The sequence below is a fragment of the Brachyhypopomus gauderio genome, chromosome 13 (assembly GCF_052324685.1).
Source record: "Brachyhypopomus gauderio isolate BG-103 chromosome 13, BGAUD_0.2, whole genome shotgun sequence".
Taxonomy (NCBI): domain Eukaryota; kingdom Metazoa; phylum Chordata; class Actinopteri; order Gymnotiformes; family Hypopomidae; genus Brachyhypopomus; species Brachyhypopomus gauderio.
In genome coordinates, this window is record NC_135223.1 from 16621192 (window position 1) to 16638819 (window position 17628).

At 40.2% G+C, this 17628-nt stretch overlaps 2 protein-coding genes across 3 annotated transcripts; both read left to right on the top strand.

Annotated features, from left to right (window-relative positions):
• Window positions 1-205: 205 nt before the first annotated feature.
• On the top strand, window positions 206-15280 carry ttc21a (tetratricopeptide repeat domain 21A). Of its 2 annotated transcripts, XM_076971357.1 has the most exons (30): window positions 206-345; window positions 577-706; window positions 790-900; window positions 998-1164; window positions 1323-1445; window positions 1650-1807; window positions 1907-1991; window positions 2253-2351; window positions 3445-3637; window positions 3813-3910; window positions 4074-4268; window positions 4389-4524; window positions 4658-4815; window positions 5047-5256; window positions 5438-5676; window positions 5884-5956; window positions 6050-6160; window positions 6272-6410; window positions 6501-6601; window positions 7213-7401; window positions 7543-7653; window positions 7866-7947; window positions 8051-8201; window positions 8677-8838; window positions 9177-9372; window positions 9575-9799; window positions 10110-10230; window positions 10391-10458; window positions 10744-10844; window positions 15154-15280. In XM_076971357.1, exons 1-29 carry the CDS (start codon window positions 319-321, stop codon window positions 10819-10821), a joined length of 3936 nt encoding a protein of 1311 aa, XP_076827472.1. In that variant the 5' UTR covers window positions 206-318; the 3' UTR covers window positions 10822-10844; window positions 15154-15280. The 2 variants fall into 2 exon arrangements, with proteins under 2 accessions (XP_076827472.1, XP_076827471.1); XM_076971356.1 differs by lacking the exon at window positions 15154-15280 and having other exon boundaries at window positions 10744-11254.
• On the top strand, window positions 15201-16700 carry cebp1 (CCAAT/enhancer binding protein (C/EBP) 1). The gene is made up of 3 exons (XM_076971358.1): window positions 15201-15386; window positions 15645-15953; window positions 16063-16700. The coding sequence occupies exons 1-3, from the start codon at window positions 15216-15218 to the stop codon at window positions 16378-16380; spliced, it is 798 nt and encodes a 265-aa protein (XP_076827473.1). The 5' UTR covers window positions 15201-15215; the 3' UTR covers window positions 16381-16700.
• Window positions 16701-17628: the final 928 nt, after the last annotated feature.

A 17628-nucleotide genomic window follows, 5' to 3' on the forward strand; every position in this document is an offset into this window, starting at 1 on the left:
ATGTATTTAAAAACACAATGATCTCTATATCACCAATCCTTGTGTTTACACTCTGATGTTTTATTTATTTATTGTGTAATAGCATATTAAGATACTCTGGCAATTTCCTTAAAGTAATCTTCAAAGTAAAATCTACATTAAAATCTACATTTACATTCATGTGTTTCCTGCATGAGCTGCGGTATGTAATTAAACTGGTTGGTTAGTTGTGCTCTCCAGGCGGTGGTGTGTTGCGCAGCGACCGCGCAGGTGGAGAACACCTGTGGGAGTCTGACCATCTCTCATTCACTGTCTCTACCGATCTACATGGAATAAATCATGGCAGAAACCCATCCTACATGTTTAGTGAGTTTAAGCATTTCTTTGTTTTAGCCATGACCGTTGTTTACGTTAGCTTTTCTGTAATTTCTTACCTAAGTAGCTAAGTTGGCCAAGGTAGCTACGTATCTGCGTCTTACAGTAACTTCGGAACCAGCGGGTTGATAAATCACCATATCATTTTACAGTCTAGTTTTATCCTTTTTTTTCTTTAGTCCGTTTTATTAATGATGTTTATGGTTGTATTTGAACTTTCAGCCCTGTATTATATATTCACTACGGGAGCGGTTCTACAGGCGGACCGTAAACACTGCCCTTGGGTTTCTGAAGACCTTCATCAGTGACCCCCTACTCCTGTTCTTCAAAGCATTCGCAACTCTGAATGAAGGTAATTCAACATGCATGAGGTTGTGAGAATCACTAGCTATGTTGTTGGATATGGCGACTGTTTATGCACTTGTTTTGTTAAAGGACGTATCCAAGACGCCATAAGGGAGCTTAACCAACTGAGAGACAAGCCTCAGACTTGCCTTTGCTCAGTGATGGCGCTACTGTGCGCTTACAGGCAAGCTGAGAGCATTGGTAAGGTTTGCACATGTATATACGCACACACCATTTGACTGTTCAGACGTATGTATACCTTGGTATATATTGCTCCTTCTACCCTGGCCTCCATGAGATCGAGTGGCTATATCCGAGTTAGAATCCTGTTTGAAGACGACCAGGAGGACAGCTGGAGAAAAGGCACTCTACTATGGAGCCCTGCTTTATTGGCTTCTGGGTCGAAACGAGAAGGCCAGAGAGTACATTGAAAAGATGCTGAAGCTGTCCAATACCTCTTCACAGGTTTGTGCAATTTTATGAAATGTCTAAATGAATCGGAGACTGAATAAGATTTTTTTGTTTGGTTTGTTTTTGTTGTTTGTATTTTTATTAAACCAAATGTAAGTTTATTTTGACTGTGCATTGCTCACTGGATTCCAAGTGTGTGTCTGTGTTGACAGGGCCTGATTCTTAAGGGCTGGATTGCTCTGACCTCAGATAATGACATTGAGCGGTGTCATGCTATACGATACTTTGAGAGTGGCTTACGTGACTCTAAAGATGTGTTTGGATTGATGGGAATGGTACTGTTTTCCTAATTTTGCATGCTTTTACACCCCTCAGTAGATTTGATATTTCCTCCAGCAGGGCTCTGAGCATTTTTTATTTAGTGGAACATGTTCTGTATCAAAGAGTATTAGACAAAGTAAGCAATGTAAACCCTGTGAATATTGCCCTTTGGGTTACCTTGAGTTTTCTCTTACATTAAAATTTTGCTCTGCTGACAGACTGAGTACTTCATGGTGAGACAGAATGATTCCCGTGGTCTGGACATGGTCAGTCAGATCATTGCCTCCTACCCTGACTTCATTCCAGCTCTTCATCTCAAGATGAACATGTTCATGTCTCTCAACAGCTGGGAGCAGACAGCTGAAGTGGCTGAGAGGCATGCCTGATATTGTTTTGACTAATTCGTGCAACAAATGAACGTTCATTATGATTTTAATCATATGCTCAGCTGAACCAGTTTGCTTAAATCATGCAGAATCCTAGAGCGTGATGCACGTAACTTGAAAGCTCTTCAGATGATGACTGTAATCTCTGCGGCGAAGGACGGTGACATGAGGAAGGTAATTATGCAGCCGTTCATGCAAAGTCTGCAGTTTATCATGACTGCTTTGAAAGGCAAGTGGTATGCCAATTAAACTGGAGTGGGAGGCTAAATCTGATGACAGGTAAAAGCATATTTACTCATTATAGCTAGCTGTATATTGTATGTAGTGACTGGATAAAGTGCCAACATTAAAAAATGTCTTTGTTCCTAAGAGCTCTGATTGTCCAACACTGGCATCTGTGTTTGCTCTGCTGATGCAGATTGCATGATGTTGCAGGTGATGGAGTATCTTCATCTTCTTCTCAGTTCAGTTGAAATTACAGAGCCCAGCAATCCCAGTCTTCATGTGGAGATCACCATGCCCATCAGCAGAGTGGTGAGATATCTGCTTCATGCTGGATGAAGCATGAGAAATCAGAAGTAGAACCAGGAACAGAGCACAGGCTATAATTAATGACACTTTGTATTGATGTTGCAGTATCTACTCTAGAGGACTTAACATAGAACTCTGAAGTGCATTTTAGCTTTAATTGGGTCAGTCTGAGGTCAAAGTGCCTCTTAGGGGACCATATGTTATTGGACAACATTATACAAAGACGTTACAAAAAACTGGGTATCTTTTCTGGCAATGTACTGAAAGATTTGCCTACATTTCTCTGAAATCTTTGCCTACATTTGACTACATTCTCAATCTGTTCATCAGTTTCCTTCATGATTGCAAGTACAATTCTTCAGTCATTCACTACTGAGGTCTTCCATCATCTGACAGTTTGTTTACTGTTGATAAATATGTGTGTTCTGGCTTATTAACAATACAACCAGAAAACTGGTGTGAATACAGTCATTTGATCAGATTGAATACATGACCAAAAGGTGTGGTAAGCGTACCACCACAATGTCCATCAAGTATAGGTCTCTGGAGGAGTGGATGTGACCAAAGATGGGATGTATCAATAGTGACGTGGGCGTATCAAAAGGTTACTCGTATTGGCTGAAAAATTTGGCTGAATGGCTGAAAAATGCCATCAGTTACACACAGTTAACTAGCCAAACAACGGAACAGTCATGTTCTTTTAATATGATGTCTGGAAGTAAAGAGACTATATATATATATACACACACTGCAGTTCCTAAATTGGTGACCCAAATGCATGTAATGCCCTTTATTTAAAACTGATCTTCTGCACTTTATTCCTGTATTTCTTGCTTCTGTTTATATTTTGGATTAAATTCCATGGTAACCAAAATTGTTTCATTTTCTAGTACTTGTCAGCACTGTGCATTGAAAGAAACATGTTTTCTTTCTTCTCTCACTTGTTCTAATCTAAACCATGTTACATTTAAGTTGTAATATGTTGAAAACATCACATATTGCATTTAATCTCCTGTATTATGTCAACACTGAGCACCATTAAGAGGTGTTCTACATTTTAGTGCTTGAAAGATCCAGCATATTTCTTTGCCAACAGTGTGGATGCAACAAAGATGTTATGCAAATGCTGACGTCATTTGTGCAGCAAGCTGTGTCCAGAGCTCCAGGTGATGCACCCGTGGCCTCTGAGCTGGGCTACTGCTTCACTCTCCAGCACAAATACAAAGAGGCTCACAGATGGTACATGAAAGCTTTGGATATGGACCCAGGCAGTGTGGCCGCCTTAGTAGGTATGTATCTGCAACCCAGACTACAACGGTTACTGTTTAAACATTAGGATGCACGTCAAAGAGATAATTTAAAACTGGGGTGAATGATGGTTGTTTATGTTTTGCTGAACTCATTTCTATGCCTACATCTGCGTGGGTTCACCACGGTAGACGTGTGTTGTCACCTGTCTGTTAGGCATCATCAGGTGCCAGCTGGTGAATGGGCAGCTGGAGGAGGCACAGCAACAACTGGAGTTTTTTCACGAAGTTCAGCAGTCATTTGGATGTTCAGCGGTATGTTGTATGTAACTTTGCTGGGTCTCTCTCACCCTTTGGTCTGTAAAGCTGTTACTTCAATTTCAAATGACACAGCACTTTTAATCACATGACACTGATTCAAAGCCACTGTATAGGATTTCAGGTCTAGATGTTAAACCTGGCCATCTCTATCTGGCAGGAAATTACTCTTCTGCAGGCCATGTTGGCTCAGAAGCAGGGAGCTGACCAGGGGAAGGTGGCAGGCCTGCTGAAGGAGGCTGTAGAACTCCATCTACAGATGCTCCAGGGGCTGCCCCGTGGTGTGGACTACCTGCAGAGACTCAACATCCTCTTCCTGCTCCAAGTTGTCAGCATGCACCTTGATAGCAGTCAGGTACTTGTACTATTTCTTTTTCACTTTCCAATAAGATATGTGGTGTGTTGTAACCCATAGCGCTTTGGCACCAACTCACAGACTTTGATCTTTCATATCGGAAACCTGTGCACTGTGTAGGATATGCCATATGATTCTGGCCAGCTGATTCCTTTTGGGCTAAAGCATTCCAGTATGATTCTAGAGGTTGTTACTAAAGCTGCTCCTGGTGTTTTGGTCAGCTGCTACTACATGGCAAAGGTCAAATTCCTCACAGGTATGTATCATTAGCTACAAACAGTATAGTTGGGATGCATTATGCAAATATCAGGTCATAGGAAGATGCTTAGTGACTCAAGTTTTTTGTTTATGATTATGTGAGAACTTTAAACAACAATACACATTTACAGGTGATCGGGCAACTGCTCAACACTTTCTGAACGTCTGTATGGAGAGAGAACCTACTAAGCCCGAGATCCACCTCCTGCAGGCCAAACTTCACCTTCATGCTGGAGACCACAGCAAATGCCTCAGCAGTTTGGAGTATGGAGTCAGCCATAACTTTGAAGTGAGTCTCAGGACTACTCTTTAATTTTGTCACTGCTTCTTATCCTCTTTGGTACCATTATTTACAATACAAAACGCAAATGCTCCAGAAAATACTACATAGTACCTAAAATATATATTACAGTAGACCTAATACATTAATTGAAACTGGAGATATTCTTCAGTGAGTCTATTCCTACAGGATCTGAGTGCCTAATCTGGTCTGTGTGTATGTGTGTGTCTGCATGTTTAGTTAAGACAGATGCCTCAGTATAACCTGATCAAGGCCAAAGCTTTAAAGGGGTCCGGAAAGGTGGTTGAAGCCATTCAGTGCCTGCGCATGGTAATGAGCATGCCTGGAGTCAGAATGCTCACTGAGGGCCAGGACTTCCCAGTCACTCAAAGTGAGCGTGCATCAGTGTTCCTGGAGCTAGCAGACACCTTGAGGCTGAATGGAGAGCAGGTAGGTGTTTTGTATGCTTTCAGTTTGTACATGACAGTGCTATAACAAACAACTAAAATAGAGGTTTGTTATCTGGGACACTTACATTTACTTCATTTGGTAGTCATTCTTATCCAGAGTGACTTACTAAAGTGCTTTACACTGCATTACAATAGTGTGTGTTTGTGTTCTTTTTGGCTAGCATGAGGCTGCTAAAGTAATGCAGGATGCGATTTGGCAGTTCAAGGGAACACCTGAGGAAATGCGTGTTTTGTTGGCTAATGTGGACTTGGCCTTAGCTAAAGATGATGTTGATTCAGCCTTTAATGTACTGCAAAATATCAAACCTGGCGAGTCCAGTTACACTAAAGCCAAAGAGAAAATGGCACTCATTTACCTGGAAAGACTGAGAAACAAGCAACTCTACATAGTATGTTACAGGTAGACACACGTGATGCAGATTATTTTCAAATAGTTCACTTGTAGTGTAAAAAAATTTAAAAAATGTGTAAAATATAGAAACTTAAAGGCCATAATTCACCACTTTGTTGGAAATTATTGGATATATTTAGTCTGTGTTATATATACACATACGTATAAAAAAACCGTAATTACTGAGCACTTATTTCCAGTTTTCCTATGTTTCAGGGAAATATGTGCGCAGCTCCCAGGACCTCACTCTTCTGTGCTGCTGGCCGACGCCTTCATGAAGATCCAAGAGGTGCTTGAACATGCCTGCAATGTATTTCAATCCTCACTGTCTCAGTGAGACAAATCTGAATGTCCTTATCAGCAGTCATGTATTTTTCTATAGCCAGAGAAAGCTATTGAGATGTATCAGGAAGCATTACAAATGGCACCTAAAGATGCTACATTTGCCAAGAAGATAGGCCAAGCCCTAGTGAAGACACACCAATACGACAAGGCAAGAGACACATTTTTCAGCTGAAAACTTTAGCATTTTTCAGAGAATGTTTGCATTATTAAAGGCTTAAATCTTGATTAATCTGAAACCTGATTGGTTGTTTTTCCCCAGGCTGTTGAATATTATGAGACTGTCCTCAACACTATCCCACAGGACTCTGTGTGTCTAGAGCTGTCAAAGCTTCTGTTTAAACTCCAACACTTTGAACGAGCTCAGCAGATCCTAGAGAGGGCATTGGACCATAAAGATGGTCATTCCTATCTATATTTTGTCAAGCAGTGCTGAATTACAAGAAAAATGGTAGATGTCAGATACATATGTCCTGAATCTCTTTGTGCAGGCATGGATCTGACCACTATGATGAATGATGTCAAGCTTTTAAGCGTGCTAGTAAAAGTGCTCAGAGCCAGAAACAAACCCTGTCTAGACATGTTACAGCAGGTCAGTGAACACTTCCCGTGACATTTCACATCCACAAATCACAAGGTTAGTCATAATATCAGGAGTAAAGCATGTTGGAGTCTTAGTATCATAGAGTATTCATAGAAGAGTGTAAAGACATTCATAGAAACTAGGTGTTTACCTTCCCTGGAGTTTTAATTATTTTGATTGTCACAGTATAGTGGATACCAAAATTAATTATGCAGGATTTTGCTTGCAAAATAGAATAAATTATAAATGTTATATTGTAGAACAAATATTACTAACTATGTAATGATGATTACACTCAAATCATCATTTGAGATAATTATTGCATCCCATTTTACATTTAATGAAAAGGAAGAGTTTATAACCACTAAACTGGCTTTATGGAAAAAATAGTGATGATTCTAGGAATCTTAATCAGGAAGCTTAAGCTTACATAAAATCATCAGATCTATACTCTGAGCAGCTTACCTCTGTAGTCTTTCCAAAAAGTAACTTTCAAGCTATTATCTTCCGGTCATAGCTACAGCTAAAGTTTAATTTTTTGAATATAAAATTGCTTTGTGTTGTCTTTAAAGATTAAATTCACTCAATTCATTCATGTTCTGTACCAACCTCCTCTTCAGAGTCGTGATCTCCAGCAGAAGATTCTCAGACGTTTGTCATTTGAGCAGCCAGAGAGCAGAGATGAGCAGAGAGGAGTAATGGTGGGCGTCTGCTGTGAGCAGGCTGCAGAGTACCGCAGCAGTGGGGATCTGGAGAGAGCCAAGCAGTACTACTCACAAGCTCTGACATACTGCCCAGAAGACACAGAGGCCAGTGTTATAAAAATCAGCCAACAGCCACACGCATGCCAATTGTGATTTTAGAACTCACAGCCAAGAAGGCCAAATAGCTGTTAGAGAGGCTTCTGAATAATGGATAATTATAATGACTCATTCTGCTCCTATCTGCAGGTTATCTTCAAAATTGCAGAGTTGTACTATGAACACCACAAATTGGATTTTTGTGAAGAACACTGTCTTAAGATACTGAAGGACAATGAGAACCATACTGCTGCCACTATGGTACTGTGTGTATATGCAGTTTAGAGATACTTTTAAAAAATCCTGCTGTGGAATAAATGGTCAGTGAAGGTGTTCCATAGAAAATCCTTCTACGTATATCTATGTGTGTTTGTAACCTTTAAAAGTATTATTTTCCATTTCTTTAAAAAGCTGATAGATATGCTATGCTGAAAATTGTGACTTTTTTTCCTGTCCGTCTGGTTTGCCTTTAGCTGTTGGCTGACGTGCAGTTTCGGAAAAACCAAAAAGAAGAAGCAATCGAGCTATACACAGATATTATAAAGCAGCACCCAGGTACTGTATTTGAAAACACAAACATGATTCATTAGAAGGAAGTAACGTCAGAGAACGTTTGCTCTGCATTACTGAGCCTGCTGACCGTCTCTGTCTGGATCAGACGACTTCCGTGCACTGGTGAACCTGCTCCAAATGCTGCGTAGGGTAGGGAGATTGGGTGACGCGCTCATCTCTTTAGAGATATGTGAGTCCTACTGTCCAACAGCAGCAAGAGAACCAGGTTACAACTACTGCAAAGGCCTCTACTACTGGTAAGTGTTAAGTAATGTTCATTTCAGTATCTCTTTTAAAAAGTGAATGTAAACCAGATATTCTGTCACTCTTCTCCAGAGACCCATGGTCATACCCAAAATACCTATTTTGTATAATATTATACAAGGTGTTCTTCACACCATTATTTTACAGTTCGGGGTATTTGGAGTTGTAGGGCAAATGTATTCTCTGGTAGGGAGCCTGGAATAGGACCCAGAAAATGGACAACAAACCATAATGTTGTAAAAGGTTACTTTGCTCATGGGTAGAATGTATTAGAGAAGGAGGGAGAGGAGACCTTTTCATATAAAAGGTAGTGTTTACTGATGCATTTTTCATACCTGTCTGTCTCCCTCACAGAATCTAAAAGATCACCATATGCTACGTCTCAGGCTCATCAAAATTCAGTCATTGCATATTGAAGTCGGCGGCAGGTGGTTGGTTTATTTGAGGTTTTGTCTTTTTCTGGGTCAGGCACACATACAATGTGAGGGAGGCATTGCTACACCTCAGCCAGGCCAGAGGGAACTCGGAGTGGGCAGAAGAGGCCCTGGAACTGATGGTGCACATTTGTCTCAACCCAGACAAAGAAATATTTGGTGGAGAGGTGTTTGTGGACCCAGAGAATGGCTCCAGGTACCCTGACTCTGCTGTACTGTACAAGAAAGTAGCCTAGCGGTGTGAAACCTAGCATTCAGAATGACTTTAGTTCCAGAATATTATTGTGATGACTAAAATGTTCTCTTTCATTGTCATTTATTTGGGTTTGTGAGTTGTAATTGATGTGTAAAGTTTTTAATATTTTAAGTGTAAGTGTATTTAGTATTTTAAAATAGATTAATTTACTTTTTCATCAAATCAAAATGTTGAAATGCTGCATTTGTTTATTTTGAAATAAGAATATGCCATCACATCATATTCAAACTTGTATTTTGCCTGAAGTGTTCACAATTACATAATCTTCTATTTGCCAGCTCCAGCTTGCCTGTGGTCTTTGAAGGGTCAGTTGGCATAAATATAGCGCAGGATCTGCTGAAGGAGTTCCTTCTCCACTCCAGAGCTGGCCAAGATAAAACCACTATCCTCTATAACCTCTGTCTGGTCCACAGCAAAGATCTGAAACAGGTGGAGAAAGCTGTGCTTGTCCTATCCGACATGGTGGCAAAGAACGTAAGCCTCTCCCTTTAAACCATACCAGTCTTAGTTTGAAAGCCCGGAGATATTATCAGATCTTATTAATATTTCCCACCATGTTAGAAATGAGTTATAATGAAATGATGTTGTCTGAGTGTTGCCTGTACATTGTGTTCTGTGAGTGCCGCAGTACTGTCAGAAAGAGAAGCTTCTTCTGGGCTTTTCCCCGTACATGTAGGTGATGCTGGAGGCCTCATTGCTGGTGGCAGCTCAGGGACTTCTGCAGCTCAAACAGTCTCCCAGAGCCAGAAACTTCCTGAAGAGGATCAGCAAAGCACAATGGACACCCGCCATCGCTGAGGACTTTGAGAAAAGCTGCCTCCTCCTCACTGACATGTACATCAAAATGGGGAAAAGCGCAAACGCGGAGAAGCTTCTGGATGACTGTATCCGACACAACAAGGTAAGGACCTGCTCCGTGGTGTTCCTTCAGGAAAACTAGCTCATTTGCATTAAGGCTTACATTTGCTTCAAGCATCTTGACTGGTGCTCCGGGTTCTATGTAGGTCTAAAAGTATTGAGCCACCAGAAGTCAAAGTACATGTGGGTCCTGAAATGACTTTGCACACATGGCTGATTGATATTAGTAACTGCTTCTACAGTGGTTTTAGTCTCTGATTTAAGCTTCCATTAAAGGTAGAGCGGCAGTGTACCAGGGTGCCCTTTACTGTACCATTGGAGGTGCATATGCCCTTCTACTGTGCTTTGTTCAGTCATGCAGCAGAGCATACGAGTACAGGGGCTATGTGATGGAGACCGATCAGAGGTACAAGGATGCAGCTGAACAGTATGAACTGGCCTGGAAGTACAGCTACTGCACAGACCCTGCTATTGGTAGCTTTCTAACTTGGCAACTATACTTTATTGTGCATTATTCACAATGTTTTTTACATCTCCATAAATACTCTTTTGTTTTAGGTATTGCAGTTCAGATTTAAATAGATTTTCTTGCATCAATTACAACTACAACACCTAATTTTACTGTAATTCGCAGGATACCGACTTGCTTTCAATTACCTGAAATGCAAGAATTACACACAGGCTATTGATATCTGCCATCAGGTTTGTACGCTCATAAAAACGTTTGTTTTACACTGCTAACTAACAGAGGTTCTAGTTGCAGATGTGAAACCAGGCAGTAATCCTGTACAGATCTGTGAACTAACCTTGTCTGAATGCTGTAGGGAATGGGGAAAAACAACAACAAAAATACTTTGACATTGTAGTTCAGTCTGTGTCTTTAGTTACTTAAAAGGGCTGGTTGTTTCCTTTGTGAAATTTCATTGCAGATTGTGTTAACAATGTGTTTTGTGAGGTTAAATAAAAGAAAACTTGTTTTTTTGTCAGGTTTTGCAGAAACATCCTGATTATCCTCAGATCCAAGCTGAAATTCTGAACCGGGCTCAACTCTCTCTGAGACCATAAGCATGACGATTTTAATATTTAAGGTGCCACTACTTGCCCTTATACATTTTACTTTAACTTCATTGTACATGTAATAGATATACCAGTAAGTGTGGTTAAGAGGTAAAGCTATTTCTTGCCTTTTATAAAAGAATCAAAAATATCTGATAGGAAGGAATCATTTTTATGACCTTTTCATAGTGTGGCTTTTTGTCAGTAAGCATAAGCGCTCTGTGTGGCTAGCTGAAGTGCTGGGGATGTCAGAACATCTGTGTCTGGACCCTGAGTAACTGAGTAAGGGAAGCAGAGCCACACTTGTAGCCCATTATCCCAGTGTAGATGTTCTTAGCATGTAAGGGATGCTTTCATTGTGTTTAAATGTGCTGTTGTGGTATTCAGTGGATAATAAAAAATGTCTGAGTGCAGCTATGAGAGACGAGTCCTCTTCATCTGAGACAAGACCAAGTATACAATATTGCTGAGAGAGAAATCATTCTCTTGAGTTCTTGACACTGACCCTGAATTATTAAAAAATAAATAAAATAAAATTGTATATCGTGAACCACCTGCTTAAATCACACAGCTTTCAGCCTGCAGATTTTTCCAATATAAACTATTAAAACTAGGATAAGGATATCGATATCGAGTTCCAGTTTGGATGATACTTCTACTCTATTTTCCAACCCCGGAAAGGTCAGGACTCTGTGCAAGCCAGTCAAGTTCATCCACACCAGACTCTGCCATCCATGTCTTTATGGACCTTGCTTTGTGCACTGGTGCACAGTAATGTTAGAAGAGGAAGGGACCAGCTCCAAACTGTTCCCCCAACATTGGGAGCATGGAATTGTCCAAAATGTCTTGGTATGCTGAAGCATTCGGAGTTCCTTTCATTGGAACTAAGGGGTCAAGTCCAACTCCTGAAAAACAACCCCACACCATAATCCCTCCTCCACCAAACTTTACACTTGGCACTATGCAGTCAGACAAGTACCATTCTTCAGGCAACCGCCAAACCCAGACCCGTCCATCAGATTGCCAAATGGAGATTCATCACTCCAGAGAACGTGCGTCCACTGCTCTAGAGTCCAGTGGCGGCGTGCTTTACACCACTGCATCTGACACTTTACATTGCATTTGGTTATGTGTAGCTTGGATGCAGCTGCTCGACCATGGAAACCCATTCCATGAAGCTCCCTGCACACTGTTCTTGAGCTAATCTGAAAGCCACATGAAGTTTGGATGTCTGTGGTGATTAACTCTGCAGAAAGTTGGCAACCTCTTTAGACTATACATTTCAGAGTCTGCTGACCCCTCTCTGTTTATGTGGTTATGGCAGTTTACATGGCCTACCACTTTGTGGCTAAGTTGTTGTCATTCCTAAACACTTCCATTTTTTTATAATACAGCTGACAGTTGACTGTGGAATATGTAGGAGTGAGGAAATTTCACTACTGGATTTTTTACACACGTAGCATCCTATCACAGTTCCATACTGGAATTCACTGAGCTCCTGAGAGTGACCCATTCTTTCACAAATGTTTTTAAAAACAGTCTGGAAGTGAATGGAACACCTTCTTCTTCTTCTACTTCTTCTTTTTTTGGCTATTCCCGTTTAGGGGTCACCACAGCGGATCAAACCCCTCCATCTGGCCCTGTCCTGAGTGTCCTCCACTGACACACCAGCCACTCTCATATCCTCTACCACTGCATCCATAAACCTCCTCTTAGGTCTACCTCTCCTCCTCTTGCCTGGAAGTTCCATCCTCAAGACCCTCCTACCAATATACCTCTCCTCCCTCCTCTGTACATGTCCAAACCATCTCATTCTCGCTTCTCTTACTTTATCTCCAAAACATGCTACATGTGCTGATCCTCTAATAAACTCATTTCTGATCCTATCCTTCCTCGTCACTCCAAATGAGAATCTCAACATCTTCATCTCAGACACCTCCATCTCCCTCACCTGTCTCTTTGTCAGTGCCACAGTCTCCAGTCCATACAACATAGCAGGTCTCACTACTGTCCTATAGATCTTTCCTTTCATTCTAGCAGACACCCTTCTATCACAGATCACCCCAGACACTTTATGCCATCCACACCACCCAGCCTGCACTCTCTTCTTTACCTCTCTTTCACTTCCTCCATTACTCTCTTGATTTAAATACACTAATAGATTTATCTTGCATGTCTTGTATACTATAGTTCTGCATGCTGTAAGATGATTCATGCTGTGACTTAGGTCACCATACGTCCTGGCCAACTCTGCCCCACCACCACTTGCTATTTTACTGAATAGTGACTTCTGGCCAGTCAATCCAGTAACTTTGAAGAATTCAACTGTGTCTGCTGAGCTGGATTGTACTGGATCTCATTCTCAGCAATTCTGCAATGCAGAATGATGCACTGCACATTTTATCTAACTGCATTTTGATTATAATTGTTTTATTCATCAACCACAGTTAGAATGTATAATGTGTAAAGTTAATATATTTAATTTGTGATTGAGCCGTGCTATGTATTTCCTGTTTATTGCTTTGGTTTTCTGTTGGTGGTAGTACACCAGACATCCTGCAGGAGGCACCGTTCATGTGATGGAGAACTCGGTGTACTCCTCTGCTAGATAATGGGGAAGTTCGAGCAAGAGTACCACGGCGTGTGTCCTGGAGATGGCAAGAGAGTTGGATGCCAAATGGAGATATTATCTTAGCAATGTCATTTCACTTGTCTAAGAAAATCTTAATTCTAATTGGATTGAGATTGTGATGTTCTGCTCTTATGGGTCATCTAAACATTTTGGGGTGATTCAGATGGACCTCTCAACTGTGTCACTGGTGGTTACTGGAGTGTGCATGGTGTGGTTAGCTATGGCCTTCCTTCTACTTGCAACACTTAACAGCAAACCAACAGTTCTCCTGCACAGACTGGTTGCAGTTTGCAGCTTGTGTTCCAAATAATGACATTTACTGCCAAATGACAAATGTACGACTTTTACAAACTTCATCATTGTACAGAACACTACAAAATGTTAGCATCCGCTAATGCACCCTGTTCAAAGGGAACACTAAAAACAGTTCTGAGAATTCTGTTCCAGTGCCCCTTTTAATATGACTGTAGTGCAAAATGTAGCACATAACCATAGTGTTGCCCTAAATGGGATGATAGCAATAGGTTTTGAAATGTTTGCACCCCAGAACACAGAAAGCTACTTGCCTTGGTTTGGTATATAATCCTCAAGTGTTGGGGCTGCAGACCCTGTCTGCTACCCTCCCACACTGGCAGTGCCCTTGCATGGAGTTTTTCTTTTCTCACACCAGTCAATACACTGATAAAGGAATATATTTTTATGGACGGGCCTAATTTAAGGAAATGGATTAGCCTATGACAAATCAAATAGACCACTAAAAATGCTTGAGGCTAAACTGTAAACAAACCAATTATTACATCTGGACATTGTCTCAGAGGAAATTAACAGTTATTGCTTATTGTACAGCCTTTGTCAGCACATGAGGTTTTACAGAAATAAATGTTATTTTCATGCCATAATCCTACATGTATTTTTTACAGGTATCAGTTTGAGAGCTGTACATCAACAGAAAACATAAAGAAATTCAAAAAGGTGTCTTATATGCCACCTTGACCATTTTAATTAAACTAAAGGGAAAAGTGTCAGGTAACCTAAAATTAGGTGAATTTTTTTTCAATATTGCAGTGATTTTGAAATTAATTATTGCAATATAAAAATTCTAATAAAAAAAGTGAATTTTTTCACTTTAACAGTAAACTTCCTAATGAGTTTTTACTTGACTTATTTTTACACATTGTTATTTCACATTTATTTCATAATGCCTCTTTTTATTATGCTTTCTGTTGCAAACAAAAGGGATGAATTCTCTCTTCATTACTTTTTAATTGTTTAAATGAATCTTTCTTACTTTCTTTTCATAATACATTTATATAAATAGAGAGAACTGACTCTTACACTGATATCACTGATCAATATGGGTTGTTGCCTTGGTAGATTAGTTATTTGTTGTTTCTGAGACTGGTATATCTGGAATTTGGGCACACAATTTATCCATTATTTTTACATTTTAAAATTATATACTAAAATCAAATTTAATATATAAATGTAATTTAAATATTTAATATATTGCAAATATATGGGTGTTAAAAACTATAGCAAGGAAATATACAGAATTGTTCATTTAAATTTAATAATTAAAATTAAAATGTTCTACCTGCTGTCCCTATTACTAAATAGATAACAGCTATATAGAAATATTTTTAAAATATATAAAAAAAAAATAAATGAATAAATAAATCAATCTGTGATAAATATTTACCCTCTTCTAGATGGATGTCAAAAAGTCATTTGGTGAGTATATTAGGGGAAAGATGGTGTAACAAATAAGTCAATGTGTGATGCAAAGGAAGAGAGAGAATACAAGAGTCTGAGAGAGCGAGGAGGCATTGTGACAGAGGAAGTGATGGTGTCACGATCACTTCAGTACCTGTACCATAACGGATTTTGTGGCCAGACCCATGTAACTGAGACACGGGAGAGACGTACACTGAAGAAGTCAAAGGTAAGTGTCTTTTACATGTCTCCCCTCACTGTCTTTATTCTACTGCTGAGCTGGTGAAAGACAAAATAATTTCAGTGGAATGCATGAAGAATTTTAATCAAGTTGAGAACCCCACTGAAAATACTGTAAAACTGATAGCTTCAAAAGACTGAAGTGTGGGGTTCCTATAATTCCAGGTGCTAATAAACACCGGAGGTCCAACATGGATTACCACTGTACAGATGGTGTTGCTTATCTACTGTCTCTTGCTCCTCTCAGATGTCCATCTCACACAGCCATTCATCCTCTCTTGTCTTCTCATCTCACAATCCCACGTCTGTGGTCAGTGCCTTGGCTCTCCCTCCTGACTCCACCACGGCATCTCAAGGTTCACTGGCTGGCCACATGCCTCACATGAACGCAGGCCACTATGGCCAAGTGATGGGGACTCAGGGAACTGGGCTGCACCACACAGTGGACAACAGGAATGGGGAGTCAGCAATGGGGTTGGGATACTTGCCCTATTCAAATTGTTTGACTTCAGGCACCTCAGAGAGACCAGCGCAGCACAGTCATATTGTGCAGCAGGTAATGTTATTGTGAAAGCATTTTGTATAACTTTTTTAGTATCGTTTTTCTTGTATTGATTAATGACATTTGCAGCCAATCATGTAGTAACTGGTTTGTGTTCATGCAGGAATTTTCCCAGTTCCTTCTACCTCCGCCCCCATCCACACTTCGTCAGCCAGGCCATAAGAGAGGCCTGAGTAAGGACAGCGTGGAATACCGCATGCGACGAGAGAGGAATAACATCGCTGTGAGGAAGAGTCGCGACAAAGCCCGTCGGCGCATCCAGCTCACCCAGCAGAGGGCGCTGCAGCTGCAGGAGGAAAATCACAGGCTACAGCTTCACATCGAACGACTAAGCCATGAGGTGGAAACCCTCAGACACTATCTCTCACAACGGCACCTACAGACCAAAGTGGATGACACAGGAGTTGGAGAGAACTGTTGAGGTACCTTAGGACTACATGAGGTACTACAATAAAGTACCATAAATTCCACAGTCAGGGAATCTTAAATTATGTGAAAAAAACAATAAATTAGTCTGTGAAATAATCATACAACCCAAATCAACTCATCAGAGGGTAACAATTTTTTTTTCTCACTGTGCCCAGGACCACAACTGTGCTTCATCTGCTTTATCTCCAATTTGTCTGTGTTGAGAAAAGTGGAAAATGCAATATATTTATTTATATTGCAATATATATAAAGTGTTGTTAACAACTAATTTGTTCATAAAACATCCTTAGTGGGACTTTTTTTCTGCAAAAAAAATAATTAAAATCTATGAAAAATATGATAATCAGGTGTTTTTTCCTCATTGTCTCTTTCCATCATTCAGGCTGTCTCGTGCTCTCACATATACATTTACACATCAGCAAATATGTTAATTCACAAAAAGCCTTCATCCACACCTGTGTCCTAACATCTTTACTGTTGAAAATTATTTTTACACTTTGTTTTGCATACAAATGGTAAAAACGAATTTCAAACAAATATTTGCCATTAAATATATTATTGCATATAGTAGTTGTATTTATATTTAACACAATTTAATAAAGCCTGTATTTTTCATTAATAATGATTAATTGCAATTTTACACTTAATCATTCGAGCGCATTCTTTCTTAAATTCAATTATGAACATCTGAAAAATAATCGAAACAATTATTTTGGCTGATTTAGAACATTGTTTTAACTATTTCAGCATACACACAAACAGAAAATCAATAGATTTCATAGTATAAGTCGTATCTTTGCACGCTTTACCCCACCTCACCTAAAAGCCCCTTGCTAACTGACGATGACACAGGTTTTTGAGTGGGTAAGAGCTTTGGTGGGACGACTAAGATTTCATCACTGTGTGGGACAGAGGGCTGGAGATAGTATCAGAATGCAGGGCTTCGTGGGCCTTCCTGTGGCTGGCTGCCTGCAGGCAGAGGGCACGCTGATAGCGAGCGGGAAGTGGACACGCTTGGCTTTCATTGCCTATCCAGTGTTATCAACCTCAGTCATCTGTTTTCACACCTTGGCATCAACTTGGTGTGAAACAATGTAGACACACACACACACACATACACACCCACACACACACACACACACACACACACACATACAGACAATTGCATTTGCATGCAATAAAGCCCAAGTTTGTCCACTTCTCACTTTTGATGTGTTATGCCTTCTGTCTTAGGTGCATC